The sequence below is a fragment of the Parasteatoda tepidariorum genome, chromosome 6 (assembly GCF_043381705.1).
Source record: "Parasteatoda tepidariorum isolate YZ-2023 chromosome 6, CAS_Ptep_4.0, whole genome shotgun sequence".
Classification (NCBI taxonomy): domain Eukaryota; kingdom Metazoa; phylum Arthropoda; class Arachnida; order Araneae; family Theridiidae; genus Parasteatoda; species Parasteatoda tepidariorum.
The window spans coordinates 18,073,583-18,100,137 of record NC_092209.1 but is presented as its reverse complement, the minus strand read 5'-3'; the positions used below and the strand labels follow the sequence as shown (position 1 = coordinate 18,100,137).

General features: G+C 29.5%; 1 protein-coding gene across 1 annotated transcript in view; it reads left to right on the top strand.

Moving 5' to 3' along the window:
* Positions 1–26,555, top strand: part of LOC107442449 (mitogen-activated protein kinase-binding protein 1) — a gene marked incomplete in the record, with an annotated part of 122,067 nt that overhangs the window by 28,359 nt on the left and 67,153 nt on the right. Inside the window, 3 exon segments of the mRNA XM_043052729.2 lie at positions 13,276–13,367; positions 16,107–16,227; positions 25,135–25,227. Coding sequence (XP_042908663.2) covers positions 13,276–13,367; positions 16,107–16,227; positions 25,135–25,227 — 306 coding nt within the window.

Below are 26,555 nucleotides of genomic sequence, written 5' to 3'. Positions count from 1 at the left end.
CATGGGTGAAAGCCCTTATATAGCAAGACGGAAAAGAGAAAAACCTGGTACGTAAAACATTTCATTCCAGCATTTTTTTCGAAAAAAATGAAATATCTGTAACTATCAAGATTTCTTTTATAATTCTGGCATATATATAAAACTGCTTCTTTTCCAAGATAAAGTAGATATTGTTGAAAAATTTAAAAAAAGAATAAGTAAACTCCTCCCCAAAACTAGCTATAACTGAAATGGTTTTACTACCAGCCATTCCTCTTTTCCGTCTCGCTTTCACCCCTGACCACAGTGCTGACGCGAAACATCCTCAGTGGAAGAAGGATCATGGGTTAGAGTCCCCTTGTTGTCAGGCTAACCGTGGGAGGTTTCCGTGGTCTTCCTCTTCATGTAAAGCAAATGCGGGTTAGTTCTATTAAAATGTCCTCCACGAAGGCAAATTTCTCTCAATACTTGATCCAGGAGTTCCCTTGTCTTCTGGACTAGGTTTTAAATTACAAGGCTATGTAGTTTAACATTGGTAGTCGTAAACCCAAAATTTGGGTCGGCTGTTTAACGACGATTATGAAATAAATTATGAAAAAAAAAATTCACCGACTCGTCCTTATTTAGGGCATACGGGTAAATGTTTATTAAAATCAAAAAAAAAAAAAAAAAAAAAAAAAAAAAAAAANATACATATCAGACATGGAAACAGCCCATGAACATGGCGGGCGCAGAGCAGCAAAAATCATGTAAGGTGATAAAATATTAAAACAGCAATATATTAAAAGTGTCAGTTAAAGGAACAATTTTATGAAATAAAATATAAAATACTTGATCCAGGAGTTCCCTTGCCTTCTGGATTAGGTTTTAAAACATTGTACAAGGCTATGTAGTTGAACATTGGTAGTCGCAAACTCAGAATTGGGTCAGCTGTTCGACATTGATTATAAAATAAAACAAAATAGATTTTATTAAACCAGATATAATAATGAAATAAAGTATGTAATATTTGCTACTACTGTGTAAAAATGCTTGTAGTTGGTCTGAAAATAAAAGATGAAGTTTATAGATCTAAGAATTCTGAATGAAATATCATCCCATGATGCTATTACATCCCGAAATCTACTAAAATATCTGATATTTTCTTCTACATTATTTTATTATCGTTTTTTGATTGCGCAAGGCCGTTGCATTCAACCTTGCCCTTTTGTAAAATCTTCTTCCCTAGGTATTGTTTTCTGTCTAAACAATGCTCGTGTCATACCTTATTGCCGCTTTCTTCTTCGTTGATCGCCTATTTTATTTATATTTTCTTTCACCTTGACGCTTCAGAAGATATTTATGCAAGCGGACATAGTTTCACTGCGGCGTGAGTTTTCGTTTTTATTCGGAGGTATTTTGAGAGAAAAAAAAGTTTTTTAAGTAAATATATTACATTTCGTAAATTACCTACATTTTTGGGTAGAATAATTTAATGTAACACGGGGAAAATATTTTTTTAATATTATCATTATAATCATCACGCAACTAATAACTTAAACGTCGTGTTTGAATCTTTACTAATTGATTTTAATTTTGTTTGATGAGCGCTTGTAAAAATACTATATTTTTAATTAGTATATGTTTCTAATTGTTAGGAAAATCGAGATAGAAATCGAGTTTCAACAAATGATTTTGGGTCTAAGAGTTTGTTTATTTATTTATTTATTGGTATAGCACACAATTGCAGGCTTGTGTGCTCAATCATCCCCTCCTACATCAGAAAGCCTAGTCCTAGTTCTGTCGGTTGGTCGGGATGCCTGAGGCCAAGATGGCCCTTTACCCCTTCATCGTGGGATGCGAATCCTTGAGATCATTGTTTCCTAAAATTGAAAGTAACTCATCAGAAAGCCTCCACACGGTTTCTTATAAGTAGTCTGCTTAAACTATTTAAAAAGTGAATCAGTTGTGAGCATGAACCCAAATTCTTTTTTAAAATTGGAAGAAATTCTTCATATGTATTTGAGAATTGAATTTGTGGTGGTTGACAAGTAAATAAGACAAACTAATCATATTCATAAATTTAAAACAAATTTTTAGATATATATTTGCTACCACTTTCTTAATTCTACTAGATTTTATATTAAGTAGTTCTTATTTTTTATAAATATTTCGTAGTGGTATGATCGGACTACCTGAAAAAACAGAGTGGAGGCTCAATTAAGACTTATAAACCTTTGTCAAGCAGAAAGACGGATAGCACAATTTAAAAGTTTAGTTCAGCTTGGTTCATACATTTACTGGCTTATGTGCTGAATTATAGCTTATAAGCCTTAACGAAGTAGTAGAACAAATTACACAGTTTAGAGAGAGACAGCATGAGGGTGCACCTAAGTTTGCGGTGGGAGTCGAACCTACTTCCTCTTTGCTGCAGACTGTTTGGCAGGCGATGCCGCTCGGCCAGCGAGGCTCCTCTAAAATGTTCGGACATATTTTTATAAAATCACATTAAAATAATTTATTTACCGGTGACACATCACCGTCCATTAATTTAAGCATTTAATATTACTGAGGGGGCATACATATTCATCACAAACTTTATTCTTGAAACGGAAATTTTTCACCTGGTGTAACGTGTCAATATCGTTAAAAACAACTGCCTTGTTTAGAGGTAAATACGTTATCACTTTTTCGTGGGTGCCGTGCTTCACTGTTGCAATTGAACAAATTCCTTATATTTAGGTTAAAATGCTCCTTTAGATTCTTTGTAAGGTTGAAAAGACCACGCAAATTTATCTTGAAAGAATATTTTTTAATTTACTATAGTATAGCGAAAAGGTTAAGGAATAAGCACAAAAACTAATTTCAACACCCGAACTGGCAATTTTTACTTTCTCCAAGTATGGATTCTTCAAGTGGTAGTAAAACAATTATAGAAAAACAATCAATTACAGTTACGTTAAGATCCAGAGTTGACATTTATGTTACAGTTATTAAATTTAATCCAGAGTTATTTATGTTAAATATTTGTTCAGGAATCCAGGCAGGCTTTGTTTGCATACAAAATATCAAAATGCATACAAATTATTGGAAGAGAACGTTCGAATTGTGTAATCATAGGTTATCCTCTTATAATTTGTTTTCATCTGGATATTTCGAAAATTTAACTTCAGTATTTGAAACTTTATGGCTTACTCTAGGTTGACTTACTCAATTTTTCCATACTTTAATTTTTTTTAAATTCATTATGGTAGTAAGAAAGAATTTGTGATGCAAAATTTTTCTCGTGATGTAGCGTCTCTGACAGTGCGGGCGAGTGAGATATGGGAGTTGTAGGGTTTCTTGTCACATTGAAAAAGGAAGAAAAACCTGTAGTAAAAGCGCTTTGTTTACAGCTTAATTAAATAGGAAAGTGAAGTCTTTTACCATTTCTAATTATAAAATATCAAGCACTATTTTTTTTTCAAGTGAGAAATTGATATATATATATATATATATATAAAGAGAGAGAGAGAGACGCCAATTGCTCAAAATCAAATATCAAGTTTATGCTAACTTAATTGTTTTTATTGTTGTTCTGTTATTTCTTTTATTTGTTCCAAACTGGAGTTTATGATGCAAAATATTATGGTTTCGTTAATAGTAATAACGAGTTTTAGAAAAGTTTTTTTGAATTCCTGCTTCAAGTCAGTTTCAATTACAAAAAGTTTATATAAATTTGTTGGTATTCATCAGCTTTAAAACAATAAACAACTAAACTCAAATCCTCAAAAAAGTTTTTAAATTGTTGCAAAATTAGATTAAATTATACAAAAGGTTTATATAAGGTTGAAACATTATCTAATATTCAGTAACTATATAAATACTAAATAAAAGGAATCTGTTTCACAAAAAGTTGTTTATAATGAATATATTATGTTACTGTTTATAATGTTATTGTTTATAATATTATTGTTTATAATTTATGATACAAAATATTCTGGTTTTCTTAATAGCAATAAAGAGTTTTAGATAAGTTTTTAAATTTCTGTCTCATGTCAGTTTCAATTACAAAAAGTTACATAAATTTGTTAGTATTTATCAGCTTTGATTTGTTAGTATTTATCAGCAGCTCTGAAAGAATAAACGACTAGATTCATCTCCTCAAAATTGTTGCAAAATTAGAATAAATTATGCAAAGTTTTATATAAATTTAAAAAAATTATTCAGTAACTATATAAACACCAAAGAAAATGAATCTGTTTCACAAAATGTTGTTTATAGCTTGATTTCAAAAACGGCCATATAAATGCTAAAACTGATTTAATTTCTTTAAGGAAATTTTTTTGAAAATATATCAAAGATAGTTTTTTTTCTTATTGTGAAATTAATTTATATGGTAAAAATGCATGTTAAAATATCCTGCACTTAGATACTGCTTCCTACTCATTCGTATCTAAAACAAACGTCTGACAGCAATTGTTCTAAAAATGTATTAACTTTAACCGTAATTGACTCCCTAATATGTGCTTTTCTTTTCAAACAAAGTATTCTAATCTTTGAGTGTGACAGTTCCGCATGGTCTGAGAGCGGATTCTAGTCTTGGAATGTTGTAAAAAAAATTATTTGTAAAGAAAACCTCCATTATTCGGTGTTGCCACGCATAACGCATTAACTTGTAATAAAAATGTCATAACAAGAATATGAAATGGAGAATCTGCTTTAACGAGCTTTGGTTTGCTTCTAAAACAAGGCAAAAGTAAGCATAAGAAAACCTCCATTAAGATATGATACGTCTTAAAACTCCACGAAGTTTGCATTTATAAGCGTATTTTATTATTGTAGGTTAAGTTCTAAATATCAAAATGTAAGTATTTGAAAACGATTTTTATGAATATTATTTGTCTGCTAATTTTGGCAACATATTACTAAGATTATAGTTAGGGATGAAAGATAGAAATCTGACCTAAAAGATGGCAAGCTGAAAGAGAAAATTAAACAACTATTTATAGTAGAGGGTTTATGAAGAAGTTGAGTCTGTTTCATCGTTTCCACGTTTTTTTTTGTGTCGAAAAAAAATTAAGGCTACGGATTTGTTACTCTGGAAGACGTGACAATAATTTGGGGTTTTAGTCCGAGATTTTCTGAAATTCAAATATGTTTGCAAAATCCATGCTTTTAAACAGAGCTATTTATACCCTCTGAAAAAAAAGTGGACAATAAAAGCATTTGATTTCTAGCTGAAGTTTGGAAGAAATGAATATCCATGGTTACCAAGACTTATAATTTTCCAGCGTCAAAGACTTATATGTATGCGTTATAACTGTTAAGAAGTCTTAGCAGCCAAGGTTCTGTTAGTCTTCCCAAAGACAAGCTAGACATGAAATGGTTTAACTACCAGCATTTTTTTTCCGGGGTAAAAGTTGCCAAGTTTAAAATTTAATTTTATCAATTTGTGCCAAGCATCCCTTTAAAAAGAACAGCAGCGCACCTTTTTTAAAAATGTAAAAAGTGATAGCATAATTTCCTTATTAGCTTTTATTTTCCATAAAAGAGATAGCCATAATAAAAGAGATAGCAAAATAAAAAGAAAATGTAAAACGCATCACAATTCTTTGAAGTAATTTAACGTATTATTTTTCTTTCATACATAGGTAAGTTTATATAGATTAAGGTATAGGTAGGTTCATTATAGGTTAAGTTTATGCACTGTCATCTGTCGAAAATACTTTAAGCTAAATCTGGAACTTTTGGAGGAAAAATTTTATGCCCTGTCACATAAATTCGATACAAGAGTTATTTTTTTATGATATATTTCCTTTTCATGATATAAATTATTGAAAATCATCGGTTTAATTTAGGACACTCTGTAGATGCATAGAATAATAAGTTAATATTCGAACAATTACTGTGCTATCATTGCATCACTTTGTTTTAAAAAGATACTAAGCACGAATGGGTTAAACGACGACAGAATGCCACGCTAATTTTACATGTCTTGCTCGTCTGGCCACAAGTAAAAAAACTGCGAACTAAATTTGCACTTATTAGACAGATTTTCAGAGATGCCAACTTGCTCCGGACAGAAAATAAATATTTCAAAGTGGTAGTTTATCAATTGTGATTTTTCGTTTAATAAATTCAATTTAGTAGATTTTTATCCACCACTATTTCTAAATAATTCGTTGACTTATATATTCGCCACTTTACAGTTTTTATGACTTGCTATACCTTTTAAAAAGTAAGCAAAAATAGTCATTTATTTGCGAAATTTACTATGAAGTTATTTACTGTTTTTTAAATTAGTTTGGCGTGTCCGGAGCAGTTGGCATCTCTGGATTTTGCTAGTTTTTAAAAAGATTAGAATGACATACTTAGAAAAAGTGGTGAATTATATAAACCTACAAATTGTTTAGAGATAGTGATGGATAAAAATCTACTAAATTGAATTTATTAAACCAGGAATCGCAGTTAATAAACTACCACTTGAAAATATTTATTCGCTGTCCGGAGCAAGTTGGCATCTTTGTGTGTATAAATGAAACTATTTTGGTGTGTTCTATATTGCATTCATTTCTTCAAACCATTTTAGTAACGGTATTAATATAAAAAAATTCAAAATTTACTCGAATTATATGTTTCTAATAATTTTGGCTTCGCCGGTCACCGGTGACCCCCGTGGAGCTGCGAGCAAATTCAGTGGTGGCACCGGTGAACCCCATGGCATTCAACGTGCTAATGAATCCTTTTTTATGAAGTTGAAATCTTAAAACGAGGTAATTTATGTCATTCTCATAATTAAAGTTCGTAAATTAAAAGAAACACAGTTTTTCTCCTTTAGGTATTTTGAAATGAATGAAGTTCATAACTGAAGCAAACAAAGAATAATTAAGCTTATAAAGTTCGTTCATCAAAAATGTCAAATTAATTGCAAGTATATAATTAATTAACGTAATTGTCGAGGTGGAAGTCTGTTTATCTTTTTACCCACTTATTTAGCTGAAGTTTGCCTTTGTCTTCAAAAGGTTTTAGAAAGTTTTTTTTAAATAGGTAATAAAATGAAGTAATTGGGAGTAAATACAATCGATATAGTTTTTATTACCTTGAGCTGTCGAGTTGACATTTTATCATTAGACCTAAGTAGCCGTCTTTCCGGGTGGGCGATTTTTCTGAAAGATCAATATAAACGAGACTGACAAGGAAATAAAATAGAAATATTTTGGGTTCTACATTTTTCTTTTTAACATTCGAATTTTCTGATGAATCGAGCATAAAGCTTCCTTTTTCGCCTGTATGGATTGCATTATAAGACTTATACAGTGAAACCTCTCGTCAGCGACCACTCTCTGTTCCGTAGTAAAATGGTCGTTAATGGAGGTGGGTCGTTCTTAGGGGTTACGTCCATTGACTTCAAAATGTTATCGAAGGTACAGGATTTTTCGCAAGAGATTTTAACTTTACCGAGTGTCATTTTCTTGATGGCGAAGTTACCTTTATGTCGGCTTCATGAAAATTGAATCGATGAATAAAATTTAGCGTCAATAAAAATGACCCCTAATTATGTGTAAAAACAAAATTATTAATTATGAATGATAGGACTATTTTAAATTAATTTTCGTTTAACACGCTGAATGCCATGGGGGTCACCGGTGAAGCCAAGATTATTAGAAACACATAATTCGATTGAATTTTTAATTTTTTTAAATTATTATCGTTATTAAAATGGTTTGAAGAAATTAATGCAATAGAACACGCAAAAATAGTTTTATTTGTATACACAGAGATGCCAACTTGCTCCGGACAGCGAATAATATTTTCAAATGGTAGTTTACTAATTGTGATTCTTGGTTTATTAAATTCAATTTAATGGATTTTTATCCAACACTATTTCTAAACAATTCGTAGGCTTATATAATTCACCACTTTTTGTGTAGCTTAAATTGTTTATGGATCAAGTGTATTTAATACAAAATGTAATGGCGCATAGAAAATGTAACTATCTTTATTGTAATCTGAAACTGACAATGCTTTAAAATTAAAAAGATTATTAACACTCTAAAATATCAAATTCATCTAAGCTTATATGTTTTGGCAAAGTATGAAGTGTTATTCTGCATGCAGCACTTTCTTTCATCACTGCAAAATGTTGCGTTTTCGCAATAGTAGTCCGGAATGGGTTAAAGCAGAAAGCTCTTACTTGTGTTTTTCGATGTAAGATTTAAACTAGTCCTAGATTTAATAAAGTAATTAATGAGACTGTGATATTTTTTTAATATAGCATCAAATCATTTTATATTACATTGTTATATCAAATTCGCATAAGCATAATTACTCAGTCAATTTTGTCATCACTACAAACTGTTGCGTTTTAGCAATAGAATCCGGAATGGGTTAAAGTAGAAAGCTTCCAAGTCTGGTATTCGGTGTAAAAGCTAAATTAGTACTAAAGTTATTAATTGGCTGTAACATTTTTTATTAATGTAACATTCACTCTACTTCTGTTGTAATATTCTTCTTCCAGTAGCCTTTAAGTACAGAATACATCACTGCTAAATGTTGCGTTTACGCATCTGTAGTTCGGAATGATACTAAAATTATTAATTGTCTATAGCATTTTTTATTTATCTACTGCTCATTCTACCTCAAAAGAATGTTGGGTGTGAATTTTTTTTTAACATGGTTAAAACTCTGCTATTAAACGTTGACTTTGTACACCGTGACAACTGAGAAAAGAAACAATTCAATTTGAATAAAATGTTATCACTCGTAATGTATTCTGCACAGAACTTATCGTGCTTTTCGCTTTTGTCTTATAAGAATGAAACATTTGCCTAATAAGTCTGTCGTGACATTCTTCTGCCAGTAGCCCTTTCACTTTTCATTCTTTTTTTATTTGATGAAATTGTGCGTTGAATGTAGAAGTAGATTGAAATATTTCTCAAGATGGCGCGTGGGTTCATTGAAAAAATCGTGTCGCCGCACTTGTCGTGCGTAGGATAGCTGTAGGAGACGAGTTACAATTTTTCAATATTTTCATAAAGATTTGCACTCATGTTCGAAAAATATTTATTTTCTGAAGAATTTTGTCTTTAGATTTGTGTGTTTTTATAGGAAAGAGAATTAAACAATAATTCGTCCCACAAATATAAGTATAATGACCCGGTGGGTTGGCTCTTACAAGTCAGAGAGGAGGCGTTAGGCATATTTAAATACTATTATGCCTTGGGATTAATTTTGTGAAATTTGCGATGCAATTATGAAATAAGGCGTTCCTTTGGTGTGATTAAGTGCAGGGTAAAGAGAAATTATAAAAAAATATAATTGCAATCGTTTCTCAGGATTTAACGTCCTTATTAATTTATTTAACGCGTATGATTAAAAGTATGCAATTTAAACGAGTAGGTGAAAAATATTGGTCATGGAATAAACAATTTTTTAATTTATTGAAATATGCATTAACAATGTGTAATTTAATATATCATCGAATATCAGTCTTAAAAATAATTTATGGTAAGTTCTCAATAATCTTGAGAAACAGTATAAAAGTTCATTATTTGTCCCTATTTTTTTTATCCAGAAAAAGTGCATGCAATAATTGGCAAAGGATAATGTATTAGAAGCATGCATGGGAACTTTTAGTGATAATGGAATTGATGTGTTAAAGAAATTGAAGTGTACATAAAGTAACATAAAGTAACTGCCATTGAAAATTGCCACTTCAGTTTTAAAAACACAAAATTGTAAATTTCGAACTTTATTTATTGATAAAGAATAATTAGTAAAATGATATCAGATACTACATTGCTTAAAAGTATGAAATTCTAAATAACAAAATTCAATATTTGAAACGAAATTTGTCCTAACAGAAGTATCATTGAAATAAAAAAAATTAATATTAAAATTTACCACTTTAGTTTTAAAAACGTAAAAGTCTTTATTTTTATCAAAATTAAAACGTATGATACCTATATAAAAAAATGCCAACTTCCTCCGCTTTGCAAAATAGTATTTCCAAGCGGTAACGAAATTTATGTTACTTTTAGTTTAGCATTTATAATTTCAATTAATCTTTCCACCACTAAATATCATAAGAATCATTTAACATGCAACCGAAAATCATTAATTATTTGGTTACTGTTTTTTTAAAGTAGACGTAACTATGCTTATTTTACAAGTTATATTATTTAATTCGCTACCACTTTATTATAATTTTTCCAGAGAGCGCAGCAGTTGGCATCCCTGCCTATATGTTAAAATCAATTGGAGCTTAGTAATAATTTTAAATAGTTATATTTTTAACTTCCTTACTTTGAATATTGTAATTATGCTTTCAACTTTATTATATAATACAAATGTTGACAACGTTTTAAATAACATAATTCGAGCGAAATCGGCCAATTTCTGACTTTAAAATTAATTTAAAAGCTTACTGATCCCTGCAAATGATTATACTTATTAATAAACATCGTTTCAAGCAGAATCATTAAATTATAACCTACATTACCTAAATAATTTACTTTTTCGAAATGCCATTCTATTATCTTTTAGTCTGATTCCCAATAGATTTATTTTTAATAATAATTACTTTCCCCATTCACTGATTGAATTCTAGTATTTTTAAGAAAGAAAGATATGTATTATTTCAAAAACATTTCATTGCTGTTGGTAAAACAATTATATAAAAGGTTTTTAACATTCTATTTTTATTTTAAATCCATGCCAATCGTCGAAAGATTTGTTATTTAACTAATCGGGTTGGGAAAATCGTTTATGTTTTATATAAGTCTAATTGAAATGTTCCATATTTTCTGTTAGGAAATGTCTTTTCAATACAACTTTTCTTTACTGCAACCATGGAATGAAAGGAAAAAAGAATCTTGCATTAAGAATAAGTTTGACACATTTATTGCATGATAACAGTTTGCTTATTTTTTATTTTTTTTGCTGTATTATTTTGGTTATTATTTCATTCTTTTTTGTAATTGGAACTTGCGTATTGAAAAATATTCTTTCAATCATATAAAAACAAATGTTTTGTGATTTATAACATCACGTTAGAATTTGATTATATTGATTCGATCTTCTAATATCCAAAAAATCTTCTTTCCCATTCATATTTTCGAAAATGTTTCAAATTCGAACTTAATACAAAGCTCTTATAACCTTCCTGACGCCTTTTTTTTTTTTTTGCTTTTTGGGAAAGATATTGTTTTAGTGATAAGATTATTACAATACTCAAAGCCCGCTCTAAGGATTTCAAATTATAGTCAGTAAATTAGCCAAATATCAAAAGTATTCGCCAATTTTCGACCATCTTCGCCAAATGGATATCTTAACCATTTTTTAAGATTAATTTTTTTCCCACAGAAAACTATTTTACGGTACTTTGTTCTTATATTATTCGGATCGAATTCTAATTGGTTATGCGTCGCATCTACCGAAAATTACTGTAATCGAATAAAAAATACTGATTTGTTTAGAAATATTCATTTTGACGTAATTTTTAAGATCTAGTTAAATACATATTTTTCTTTCCAGTAGAAAAAAATCATTCTCCAAAACGCAATTTTATTCGTCAAATTTACAATTTTATCGCATTTGGCGAGGTGGCGAATACTTAGAGCGGTCTCTGCATGCTTTATATATATTTGGAAAGAAAAATCGTGGTCTATCAAGTATTATTTTTCATTGATTATTTAAAACTTTCGCTTTGATTCCTGATGTATTGTTATTTACAGCTTTAGCTTTGAATTCTGATTCGAAATTGTACACGTTTATACGGTATATATAATGGCAAACAGAACTCGGTTACTTTTTTTTTGCAAAATGTTTAAAATGAAACACATGGGCAATCAATTTATACTTTAAAGAAAGAGGAGTCATTATTTTAATAGTAAGCAATACACAAATAGGTAAATACAACATATTAATTTAGCATAAAATATGCAAATATATAATTATGTATAAAAAATCAAGTAGAATAGTTTTTTTTCCCTGGGATGCAAACGATATCTATACAATGGGGAATAATTTTTTTTGTTGCATTTATCTAAGTACTTGATCTAACTTTATTCGGGAGTGGGGATTTTAAATCTGAAATTAGTTTTGTTTCGAGAGATACAGAATTTTTTTTAAACGATATTTTTAGTTTAGGTCTTATTTTGTCTGAATGCACAAGTTTATAACGAACGTATCGGTTTATGTACGTATATATACACTAGTCTGTTTCCTTTGACAATATTACTAAGATAGAAAAACATGATCTTAATTATTGTATCATAGACTGAAATGTATTATCGCCTTCTTCTCACTACTCCCTACTTAAGAGAAGTGGGGTACTTAGTATTCATTAGAGTGAATTTTGAAAATTCAGTTAAGGAATACATTATTAAACTAAATAAAAACTGCATCATCTTGAGAAAAACTGATTCCAAGTTTGAAATCAGTGGCGCAAAAATATCTAAATTTGTCTCATGCAATAGAAAAAAAAGGTTTCCTCCCCGGTGTTATTTCAGGATAAAATAAATAGATTTGTTCCGGAATAGCTAGATTGGTATAACGTTGGGCACTTGTTCGTGAAATCGTGAGTTCGAATCCCGCCGGCCGAGAAGTGTCCCCGGGTATTAAAAGGTGACTGGTGTATGTTAAATCCGTGAGGGTTACAAAGTCCTCCAAGTTCCCATAACAAATAAGTATCTTAGGGGGGTACTAAATTATAGATTGATCGTTCTCTGGTTCTGGTCAAAATTACAATCTGTGGATGAATGAATGGATTATGAATGGGTCCTATTTTGTAGAACGGGCTCTGACGTGTGTGTGGTGGTAGTCGTATTATTGGCCATAGATGGTGCCACTGGAATATAAGAAACTCACCTTCTGCATTAAAAGTCAGCTTGAGTTCCCGTAGCAGGGTTGCTAGTTGGCAAATGGCATAAGTAACAACAACAACATAAATAGACTTTTTAAAAATTTGGAATTTTTATTTTTTGCATAAAATTTAATTCGATTAAAAAAATCAAATTGAAACATGCCTAGTATAAGCATAATAAACATTAAAAATAAAAGATAGCAATAACCATTTCATTTTCAAAAAAATTCGTACAAATTAAACGAAATAAAATGTCCGTTTTTTTTAATTAACATATTCAAATGTGGTTAACATAACAATGCCGATAATATTGATATATTTATTTGTAAAATAAGAGAGATTTTATCTTATGATAGCAAAAATAAATTTCCACTGAGAAGGTTTTACTTCTTTTAGAAATATTCAATATAGGGACGTATATTCAAGTTACAGCTGTGAACAATTTATTTATACTTCGTCTTCACTTTCAGGTAGAATTACAGCATGTATTGGGAATAACAGCCAGCAACAATTCAGCCATAGACAGCGATCCTCAAACAGGAACAGTAGCTTATCCTGCTGGGTAAATATTCACTTTTTGTTTACTTTTATTATTAATATGTAAATAAGTCGTTTGTACCGTATTTTCCCCATTTTACGTATCGATTTTTATGACGAATATAAGTCACGAAAAGTATATTAAACGATCTAGAGGAAATCCATTATTTGAATAAAAACATAGAATATTTCCCAACATTAGAATCAGCTGTTTCGCTGTTTGTCGTTGAGGATAGTGTGAAAAACGGGGTTTATTTAACATTAAGTACTTATACACGCTTGGTGATTTCAAGTTACATCAGTTGTTTCATGCTACGACAATTTGTTCTATAAAATATCCTCTCTGAAGGAGTTTTTTTTATTATTTACAAGTACTGGCCTGCCAACTACTACGCTTTTTGCAAAATATTTTACAGAGTGGTAGGCATTTTAACCCTTTGTAACTCAACAACTCTGATTTAAGAAATATTTACGCGGATGTTAGAATACATCATATTAAGCGTGTAGAAAATAATGAAAAAATTAAGACCTTAAAATTAAAAATTTATTGATAAAAAGCATTTGTTGAACATCTCCAATAGCATGAAAAATAGCACAAAAACTCCAATATATTTAAAACTTCATGTGAAAAATTTTGAAATTGTTGTTTTTATGGTAACAAAGTCTCACACCACATTTTTCAATCCCTCCTTGGCCAAATATACAATCAAGGGGATTGTTGTAAAAAAAATGTATATCCTGCAATTATGTCGTGGAACAATTCTTGCTAAACGCATTATAATATTGGCAGCTGCACCAAGACTTGGTTCCCCCGAGTTTGCAATATTTTCTTTACCTGAATTTAGTTCGATTTTATAGGTAAATCCACCTCATTATAGGATTGAATTTTCATGTATGTTGCAGATATGTAACGCGGTGATACAAAGCGTTAAAACCAAAGATTTCAGATTGTTTTCTAATTTTTGCCAAATTTTTGTAAGTCTAACCGCGTTACAGTTTTAAAATGTGATGTTGGATATGAACTTTTGAATTATTTATGTGTAGTGGTGGGGAAAATAAGTTTAAATAAATAAAAGTAACACATTAAAACATTACATAGCTAATTATTTATGTGTAGTGGGTGGGGAAAATAAGTTTAAATAAATAAAAGTAACACATTAAAACATTACATAGCTAATCATTTATGTGTAGTGGGTGGGGAAAATAAGTTTAAATAAATAAAAATAACACGTTAAAACATTACATAGCTAATCATTTATGTGTAGTGGTGGGGAAAATAAGTCCAAAGAAATAAAAAATAATACATTAAAACATTACATAGCTAATCATTTATGTGTAGAAGTGGGGAAAATACGTTTAAATAAATAAATAATAATACATTAAAACATTAACATAGCTACCACTAGAACAAAGTTCTACAAAAAGCATAGAAAGTTGGCAGGCCTCTATTGCCTATAGTTCTGTACTGCATACTATAATTCCTAATCAGGATATTTTGAAATTCACTTTATTTAATACTAAGCTTCCTCCCATCTTAGCTACGTACTGAGTGATAGGAGGGGATTAGAGCATATTTATGTATATCAACCTATACGTTCCTTATTAACTTTTACATTCATACAGAAACTATAATACATTTCAGTTTATGATACGATACGTTAAGGTCATAAGCTTTTTGTCTTCAATGTTAATTTCAAAGAAAGAGACTAGGACATATTTATGTATATCAACCTTGAAAAAAATCTGTAGCTTTTCGAAAAAGTTAAGTTTAGATTTGAAGTCCACATATACGAATTAGGTATGATCAAGTACTTGTATAAGTTCAACAAAAATGTTTGTCCCGAATGTAATGCTTACGTGATTCGCAGTTTTTATTTAAAAGTAGGTTTTATAGGAATCGCAGTATGATAATTATATTGCCTTCCCTCCTTAATTTTTTGAGAATGGCCCAGTTAACAACATCATTTGGATAGCTTAGAGTAGATGATGCCGTTCACATTTAGAGCAAGATAGCCAATTTGGACTCTTGTGACATAAAACCCTAGAATCAATATTTTATGATAATATATTTTTATTTAGTGTAATTTGCATGTTCTACTTCACGCTTTAAGTTCATAAAAGACTGCAATATTTATAAATAAAATCAACATTCAGAATTGGATTAACAATATGGGACAAAACAAATATTTTACTTAAATTTATTAAAATAATAGAAAAAAGTATATTATTAAAATGCCTGTTGATGGTGTTAAATTAGTGTTAACATTGCGCTAAGTGAACCGAAATTTAGACACTTTTAGATTTCAGCTTTTTAAGACACAACTGCATTTCTTTCCCTATATAAAGGTAGAATTTTCGGTTCTATAACTTGCTCTTACATATAAGAATGATTTAATTGCATTTAGTGTTACGCAAAATCACTTTAAGTTAAACTTATGAATCTAAGAATTAAAATGAAATTTCTGAGATTTATTACCAATCTAAATATAAAGAGGAATGCCATAAACAATCCGTTGTTGTCAGCAGCTATGTTTACAAAACATTTCAAAAACTGGTTATTTTAATAACAAAAAATTTCAATTTATTTTAAATGTTTCAGCAAAAATACGAAGTTCTGCTATACGTTACTTATAGTAAAAAGAAAAAAAGTTCTACATTAAAAATTCCATAAATGGTATGAAAAATATCAAAACTCGGAGTGTTTTGCCAATGCTACTAAGCTCCTTAAATCCTCTTTTTAAAACAATATTATTTTCTTTTTCAGATGCGTAGTTGTTTTGTACAATACACGAAAAAATAAACAACGCCACCTCGTATCAGATGCTAAAAAAAACATCACAACATTATCATTTTCCTGGGATGGAAAATACTTGGCGACTGGAGAGGTAAGATCTTTGTTCAGCTACAATCACAAATTGAGATGTAATCGCATTTGAGAGACGCATTGTTCTAATACTCTGTTGCAAGTTAAGAAAAAAAAAAACATTCCTATGGAGAAAGCCTGTTTGCATCTAAAGTGAACGCGAAATAGCTGCCAAGCTACCAGCGCGAATGTATATCAACTTAGACTCTTGAAACCTTCTTCTTGCTCGCTTTCCTAAATCATGTGAAATGAGGAATATTAAACTTATTGAATATAAACTATTGTTTTGTCTATAAGAATTAATAAAAATGATATCTAAAAATCGTAACAAATATACATCTTTCTGTTCGCATTCAAAGAAACCGATGAAAGAATAATAAATATTGTTTCTTGCAGACGATTTTTTTCTAAAGCGAAACAAAAATTTAAAAAAAAATTTCGTTATCTCACATTTGATTTGTTGAGGGCATGTCTGTCTGTATAAGACGCGCCATTTTTGATGGTCCAATTAGATCCAATGTTCTTGCAAAGTCATATAGTTTGTTTCCTTTTTAAGAACGAATGTTCTACTTATTTTTCGAAATATGTCGCCAAGTCTGGGATTCCAGTAAGACTACGGAACTATAACCCTTTTTTAATAATTCTATGACATATATCATAAAAGATAGCACGAATTAAATTTCTGTCCGACTAGTTCAACTTTTAAAAGCTTTTATGTTGTTTTTAAAGCACAATTAAATAATTTGATATCTAAATAAAACAGAACTATATGCAGTCGCGGATGATTACTTAAATCCTATACCGCGATGGTCTTTTCTTAAGTTGCCACGGAGTGTAGTAATTATTGAGTCATCGATCTGTAAAGATGTCAGAATAAAGAAGTTATAATGCCATATTTCTGGTTTCTGCTTCTAATTCGAGTTATTATTTTTTTAAAGAAAATGGGAGTTTTATTATGGCGGAAGGAAATAAAGTAAAGACTTTTCGGAAATTATCATTTAACTGTTAAAGAACTTACTTCCTTTCACGGTTCTGTTATGTTTATGTTGTGATGCTTCATGTACTTTGTGTGTATATGGAATGATGTTAATTCTAGATATGTAATGTTTGTTCTTTTTATTTATTTATTATTTTCTGACGGAGGTGGAATAAAGTTCGTTACAAGTTTTTATTCGTGAGTCACGAATTCTTTATGTGAACTTAATGTTTCGCATTTTGTCACGATTCGGCTTAAATATCGTGAGAATTACGGAAAGTTGATAATAATTTTTACGACATGGAATGTGACTGTTTTAGAACAAAAGTATCTTATGTTGCAATTGCACTCACAATACATAGTGTCAATTTAATGGTAGTTTATTTTAAGTTTAAGAAAAAAGTTTTTTGTTAATGAGGATTACTATGCCTATTCCATTCTTAAAATGCATGTGTGTGCTTACCCAGTGATGGGATTCAACCGATAGGTACCGTCACGTACTGTATAACGGTTCTTAAAATTTAATCAAACTTCAAAGTTAAACGTGTAAATAAATAAAAATAAGTAAAAAATAAAATTAAAAAAAGAAACTAAAATAAATGTCCTTTCTAAAAGACGTTTTTTTCTTTAAAAAAAAGCTGTTTTATAACAAAGATTTCTTGGTAGAAATATAAAATTTCCGTCAACCACAATATATTTTTGAGACATACACAAGCACTAAAGGCGTCAGCATGACACAAGTAATCTGTGGTGTACAATTTCCTTCTTCAACTAGATACATTAGACAATTTAGACAATGATTAAATATCCTCCGATTTATCTGTTCGTTAACCACAATGTAATTTTAATCATAAAAATTTATATTTGGATCTGAAGTCCAAATGCTCTGCTTTAACTTATCTACGCAAGATCTAGAGATAATCCAGTCACTTCTTTCTATTAACACTAAAGACATCAGCATGACACAAGTAATCTGTGGTTAAAAATTTCCTTCTCCAACTACATACATAAGACAATTTAGACATTAATTGAATATCCTCCGATGTATCGGTTAGTCAACCACTATATATTTTTATGATAAAAATTTAGATTTGGGTGTGAAGTCCAAACGCTGTGCTTTAACTTATCGACGCAAGATTCAAATATAATCTAGTCAATTCATTCTTTCTTTCGGACGCTGTGCTTAGTACCATCTTCAAGCACTGAAAACGTCAGCATGGCCCGAGTAATCTGTGGTCAACAATCTGTAGTGCTACCTTCAACGGCAGGCATGTAATTAGAATTAGAAAGCGCAATGCTTCTTTAAAGTTAAAGTAATAGTTAACAGAAAGAAATATAGACTTGATTTAAACAAATATGTATTGTTATCGTCACTGCTTCTTTTAGAGGCAGCCGGTTCTTAATAGTTTATGTAATTTGCGATTCATACAGATTTTCCACTACCCACGAAAAAGCTGAAAATGAAATAGTTTTTCTACGAAATAATTGCTCTTTCCTAGAGAAGTTACAGCCCTAATATTTTGCCCATAGTTCGTAGCAGCCGTTCTCAAAAGGTGTGCCGTAGAACTCAAGCGTTTTATGGAAAGGTCACAACGTTTCTGAGATTTAGGATTTTTTTTTTAACGGGAATTATTTTTTATAAACTGCAGTTATATTTATAACCATCAATAATCCATTATCTGTTTAACATTTTGGGCAAATTTAGGAAATTATTTTTAATATAATGGCAGCAAAAATTTAGCAAGTTTTAAAAAAAATTCTATATACAATGCATATATTGGAGATATTCTGAAAAAGTTTGTGTAATTCTAAAGAATTGCATAATTATTTGCAATAAAAGTTTCCATTCAAGATAACTAAATTCAACAAGTAAGACAATTTCACTGATAACCATTATATGTTTTTATGTTTACATTGCTAATGTTTTAATTTCTTTGGTTAATATGTTTAAAATTGTTGATGAAGGTCGATTGTTTGGTTTCTATTGTTTTTTCAAAAAGTTGGGAATCGCTGAGTTAGAACATCAAAACTCTGTTTCAAGTTAAGAAAAAGCCATAATCTTCATAGAAAGAGTCTGATTGCATCTAAGTGCAAGCTAAATGGATAACAAGCTCCAAGCGCGAATGAATATCAACATCTCCAACTTTTGAAACGACGAATAATGGCGTTCTTTTTGCCTATAAAATTAGCACATATTAAATTTCTCTCCGACGATTTAAACTTTTAAAAGCAAAATTACATAATTTGATAACTAAATAAATAAACTATGTCGCGGATGATTACTTAAATCCTATACCGCAATTCTTAACTCGTTTTTCTTAACTCACAACGGAGAGTCCCACATGAGTTTTTTTTTAGAATTTTATAAATTTTAGTGTCTTCTAAAGTGCGGTATAAGTAATCAAAATATAATATAAGTTACTGCTTCAGAATTTTTTTAATAAGAGATTTTATTTAAGAATTTGTTACAGAAATTACGATTTTTGCATAAATTAACTCCTCATAAATTTTATCTGTTAGAACAATTTGACGATTTCCGTTAAATGCATAGTAAAATAATTTATATTAAATGTTAGCTTTCATATCTGAAACAATGTTGATTGTTTGGTTACATTTCAAATATTATATAGGACTCTATATACTTATTTCTCACCATGGGATGAAATTTAAATAATTATAAATTTTTTTTTAAAAAAAGTAACATTGTTTTTTGTTTTAACTTTGATAAACGTCTTTTTTTTTCTTTCTTTTTTGTCCATTTTCAGTAGAATTTACCATTCTATCACCTTTACTAATACACCTTTGCATGAATTTAACAATTTACTCGATTGTCTCAAATGCTTACATGTTAAATGTTTAAAAACGATTCTTTTCTTTTTCTTTCATAAAGGATTTAGTTTGCCCTTAAACCTCACCCTCTTGAAAATTAATCTCAATTTTAGGGTCAACAGTACAACTTGAATGGAATGCTAATCCGACAATCCTATTCAATCAAATTTTTCTTTTTTCAACTCGCCAAACCACATACTTTATATGTTAAAAAAACACTATTCTTGTTTANATTGTGCAGAATTGCATTATTATTTCCAATAGAACTTTCTATTCAAGATAACTAAATTCAACAAGTAAGAAAATTTCACTGATAACCATTATATGTTTTTATGTTTACATTGCTAATGTTTTAATTTCATTGGTTAATATATATACAATTGTTGATGAAGGTCGATTGTTTGGTTTCTATTGCTTTTTCAAAAAGTTGGGAATCGCTGAGTTATGAACATCTGAACTCTGTTTCAAGTTACGAAAAAGCCACAATTCCTCTAGAAAGAGTCTGATTGCATCTAAGTGCACGTTAAATGGATGCCAAGCTCCATGCGCGAACGAATATCAACATCGCCAACTTTTGAAACGACGAAGCACAGTGTGCTTTTTACCTATAAATTTAGCACGAATTAAATTTCTTTCCGACGAGTTTAACTTTTAAAAGCTTTTTTTTTATCGTTTTGTATGCAAAATTATATAATTTGATAATTAAATAAAACGGAACTATATGCAGTAGCGGATGATTACTTAAATCTTATACAGCAGTGGTCTTTTCTTAACTTGCAACGGAGAGTGCCACATGAGTTTTTTTAGAATGTTATAAGTTTTAATGTCTTCTAAAGTGCGGTATAAGTAATCAAAATATTATGTAAGTTTATGCTTCAGAATTTTTTTAATAAGAGATTTAATTTAAGAATTTGTTACAAGAATTACGATTTTTGCATAAATAAATTCCTTATAAATTTCATTTGCTGGAACAATTAAGCGATTTCCATTAAATGTATAGTAAAATAGTTTATATTAAATTTTTAGCTTTTATATCTGAAACAGTGATGGTTACTTGGTTACATTTCAAATGTTATATAGGACTCTATATACTTATTTCTCACCATGGGATAAAATTTAAATAATTATAATTTTTTTAAAAAAAAGTAGCATTGTTTTATGTTTTAACTCTGATAAACGCCGTCTTTTTCTTTCTTTTTTTCCATTTTCAGTAGAATTTACTATTCCATCACCTTTACTAATACACCTTTGCATGAATTTAAAAACTTACTCGATTGTCTCAAACGCTTACAAGTTAAATGTTTAAAAACGATTCTTTTTTTTTTCATAAAGGATTTAGTTTGCCCTTAAACCTCACCCTCTTGAAAATTAATCTCAATTTTAGGGTCAACAGTACAACTTGAATGGAATGCTAATCCGACAATCCTATTCAATCAATTTTTCTTTTTTCAACTCGCCAAACCACATACTTCATACGTTAAAAAAACACTATTCTTGTTTAGCTTTGAAATCACAAATATTTAAATGCGTGGTTTTACAAGGGTTTTCAATTCGTTATGGTTTTAATTTTCTTCCAAACAGGATGTTACTTATTTATGATGCAGCAGTTAAAATTCGTTTTTTTTTATAAATATTATTTTATCAAATGAGTCAAAATTAAAAGAAGTAAAAATAAAAACGAGTTTGCTATAGAAATGTTCGAAGAATTAAGTTAAGTACTTCCAAAGCGGAAAAAAAAGAACATTGATTTTTTTGTTTTCTTATTCTTCTTTCTTCCTCAAAATATTGCTTTTAAAATTGCTTTTAAAATATTGCTTTTAAAACATTTTTAAGATGAATGACACCACAATAATATTTTCAAAAAAGAAAAGAAAAACAGACAAGCTGACCTATTTTTTAATAAAAATTTTTTTTTGAAAATTATACCGGGTGTCTTATAATTCCCATCATTAATACATATTTCTGGAATGGTTGTCAAAACTAAGTTAAGCATTTTTTACGCAAAAGAGAAACCAAATTTATGCTCAAATAAAAAAAACACAAAACAAAAACGTCATCAAAATCTGATCAATCATTATTGTGGATGGCGAGCAATAATGGCGAAAAAAATAGTAAAATCTGTTAGTTGCGGGAGAAAATTTAGGGTTTTTCTGACTAATATTATGATTTTAGTTCCGTTTTTGTTTCCAAAGTTTTTCAATTCATTGGAGTTTTCATTTTCTTCCATTCTTTCAAACAGGATGTCGCCTATAAATTCTACTGACATAAATTATATTTTTTTAAATTTTATTTTATCGAATAAGTCAAAATTAAAAGAAATAAAATAAAAACGAGTTCGCTATAGAAATATTTAAAAAATTAAATTAATTACCTCAAAAGGGGAAAAAAGAACATAGTTTTTTTTTGTTTTATTGCTCTTCCTTCTTTCTTAAAATTTTGCTTTTAAAACAGCCATAAAAAATAATTTAATAATGAAAAAGCAGCACAATAATATTTTTAATAAAGAGAAAAATAAAACTTACGCTAACGCTTACCTTATATGATTTTAAAAAATAATATTTTGAACGATATTTCTAAATTGTACCAGATATTTCATCATTCCCATCATTTATACATGTTTTTTTAATGCTTTTCAAAACAAAGGTTTTTTACACATTAGAAAACCCAAATTCATATTTAAGTTAAGTTAAATAATTATAAGGAATTCGAATTAAAAAGATATTAAAACACGTTAGTTTCCAAAGAAAATTATGTTTTCCCCAATAATATTTCATTTGATTTTTTTTAAAGTTTTTCGTTTTCCTCCCTGTATTAATTACTGTTATTTTTGAACGCGCGATTAGATCATTTTGTAAATTTTATAATGCCGAAGCTTTTAACCTTTTGACGCAGATAGGTCACCGGTGTACCATTTATACATTCCTTTTGACTCTTTAATTGCAAGCAAAAATATATTTTGATATTTTTTAATCATACAAAACAGTCTAATAGTTAATAAAAAATTACTTTAGATTATTGGAATTATATTTCTACTAAAATATAAAATCCAAAAAAAAGTAGTTAGCCATTTTTTTTCATTCATATTCGAAAATTTATATTATTATTTCGTAAATCAAAAAAAAATTTAATGATGAATAACTGTTTCTCTTAGATCTAAATAACTGCAAATAAATTCAAATTTGAAAAATTGTTGTTTGGAAGTGAGCCATGTTAGGAAGGTTGGTGTTTCATGCTGCATTTCGTAATCATAAATTATTAAAATGCTAAATATAATATTTTTTTTAACCTAAATTAATACAAAATGATGAAAAAAGTACTAAAAATATGTTTAACTTTTTCATTGCAACGAACGAGATAACTCGTCTTCCATGAATACTCGCGGTGCTCTATTGTAGTATTAGTGAATACGATATTGATTAGTATTTTTTAAAGTAAAATAAACAAGTTTTAAAGAAACTTGAGTATTATTTCAATTTTAGTGCTGCTGGGTAGCGCAGAGGGTGGGACAAAGGCACGTCATTGCCACGATGAAAGTGTTAAAAACATTCTGCATCAAATAGCAGAGATGCCAACTTGCTCCGCTTTGTAAAATAGTATTTTCTAGTGGTAGCGAAATTTAAGTTACTTTTAGTTTAGTATTTTTTATTTTAAATAATTTTCACGCCACTAAATATCACAAATTATGTGTGTTTAATTAAGTGTCATCTAAAATGCAACGTTTAAGCAACTATCTACTAGTTACTCTAATAAAAAGTAGGCGTAACTATCCTTCTTCAACGAATTTTACTATATAATTTGCTATAACTTTATTATAACTATTTCAGAAAGCGGAGCAGTTGGCATCCCTGAAATAGTTAAGGGTAATTGCCAAGGTAATTAATAAGGGTATTTGAATGAGTTTAAATAAAAATTAATTTGGGTGATGTTTTTGAACTCAGTAACTTGCAACGATTATGATTAACACGTTGAATGCCACTGTAATTTTACATTGCATGCCAAATATTGGACAGATTTGCTTAGTTTTTAAACAGTTATCGCATGACTTATCAGGGTAAGTGGGGAATTATATAATACTACAAATTCTTTAAAAATAGTGGTAGATAAAATTCAACTAAATTGAATTTATTAGACCAAGAATTACAATTAATATACTACCACTTGAAAATATTTATTCCAACTGTCCGCAGCAAGTTGGCATCTCTGTGTATATAAATAAAACTATTTTTGTGTGTTCTATATTGTAACGTTTACTCATGCTGATACAATTCTGAACAACTCCAAAATCAAACAAACACAGTTTAGAGCAAGCTGCTCAATTTATTTTTTATTCCTTTTTAGTTATTCAAACAAAGAGCTTGAAACATTCATAAAAGCAACTCCATTGCCTGCTTACCTCATTGCTCAACCAAAACTGTTCAAAAATTCCAGATGAATAGGATAGGGGCCGCTTCGCGGCTCAGTGAAATCTAAACACTAGGACTAGGTGTTCTATATTGCATTAATTTCTTCAAACCATTTTAGTAACGATAGTAATATTAAGAAAATAAAAATTTACTCGAATTATGTGTTTCTAATAATCACGGTTTCCTATAGATGGTCCGATCAGACCACTGTGAAGGATATCCACTTTCAGAACGAGTCATTTAATACAGAATATAGTTAAAATAAGAAAGTGGTAGCAAATATATGACTAAAAATTTATTTTATTTATGAACATTATTGGTTTGTCTTATTCACTTGTTCTCAAATATATATGATTAATTTCTCTCAATTATTTTTATAAAAGGTATTGGGTTCATGTGCACTACTGGTTCACTTTTTAAATAGTCGGCGCGGACTACTTATAAAAGACCGTGTGGAGGCTTTTTGATATAGAAGGTGATGGGTGACCCCCAAGGCATTCAACGTGTTAAAGAAAATAAATAAATATTCGACTTCTTAGCTCAAAATGGATTTATACCACTTTTAAAAATAATGGCTCTGTTAGTCACCTCTAATGTGTATATTATATTATTGTTATATTGTGTATGTTGTATTGTACACATGTTTGGAAATATAATTCTAAAAATATGCATCAAAAAACAGCTTGCTTTATTAAAAATAACACGCAAAATTTATTTTCAGTGTGGTGCTGTGTCCCATGTCAGAATATGGGATGTTCAAAAATTTACGCAGATTGCTGATTTATCAGGCCACAAACATGGGATCAATTGTGTGGTAAGCAAAACTTTATTTATAATCATTTTACAGAAATCTTCTTTATCTGTAAAAGAATGGTTAAGAAAACGTATTTATTTTTCTTATGTGTTCTAAATATTTAATTCATAATATCACGCATAAATTATTTAAAATAGGCACATTTATAAGTGGTAATAAAAAAAATATAGATGGCGATTTTTTTTAAAAGTATAATACCCGACATAGTTCAGAGCATGTTTGATTAAATTGTTCGGAAATTAGCAATGCACACTATTTCATGTTTGAATAAAAACAGTAAACGGAACTTTGGGTAAATGAATTCAGTAGTTTATTATATAGACTATTTGGCAAATTTCTTGCATAAAAGATTCATTCTGTTCAGAAATATAAGAAAAGGAAATAAATTTGACTATGTTTCAAGCGCTCAAAAATGGGCTCCCATTTTCAAGACTAGCCAGACGTGAATGAGAAGACGTAAAGTTACCACGTAAAGTTATTTAAAACGTAAAGTTACCAACGAAAAAGGGAAATATAAAGGCGAGAAAGAAAACTAAGAAAAAGAAAAAAACCAGTAGCCGAGAGAGAAAAAAAAGACAAAAACAAAACAAAAAAAACCGCAGTGGCTGAGATGAGCAAATCAGGGTAATAAAAATTTCTACCTGCTATGGAGAGGTGGTGAGTAACTGATGTAGACCTTTATTTTTCCATTTTTCATTAGCAACTTTATGGTTTATATCTCAAATCACTTTTTTTCCATCTCCTTCACGCCTGCAAAATCATGAGAATGGGAGCCGGTTTTGACGACTTTTATTCATGTCGATTTTATTTCATGTCGACTTTTATTTCCATTCCGTATAATTCTGAAGGGAATGATTTTTTTTTAATCAAATAATATTTAACTGTATCAACTTCTTGGGACTATTTATGTTAAATTCCCCCACTCTACCTTGTATTCTCCCCTCGATTTTTAAATTTTTTTTATATATTAAAGTAGGGTTGGTTTGAGATGATTCAGCGTGAAAACTGTCTCACTTATCACTAAAACTACCAAATAGAAACACTATTTCACTTGTTTAGACAGCAGTATCAAATGCGTGAGTCAGATATAAGTACAAATTTGTATTTTTTGTACTTAAAAAGCTCATAACTTCTAAACTATTAGTCAGATCGTCTAGAAACTAGTCTCATTCAATTGAGCATAAGAAATCTCCTTTTTTTGAAAATCTGCTTCACTTGTCTGTCTAGAAGATATCCTCCCCCCCCCCAAAAAAAAGGAAAAAATCAACCCCCCTTTCCCTTTAAAAAATTGATGAAACGTACAGAGGAGTTTTCAGGTATCTTTTAAT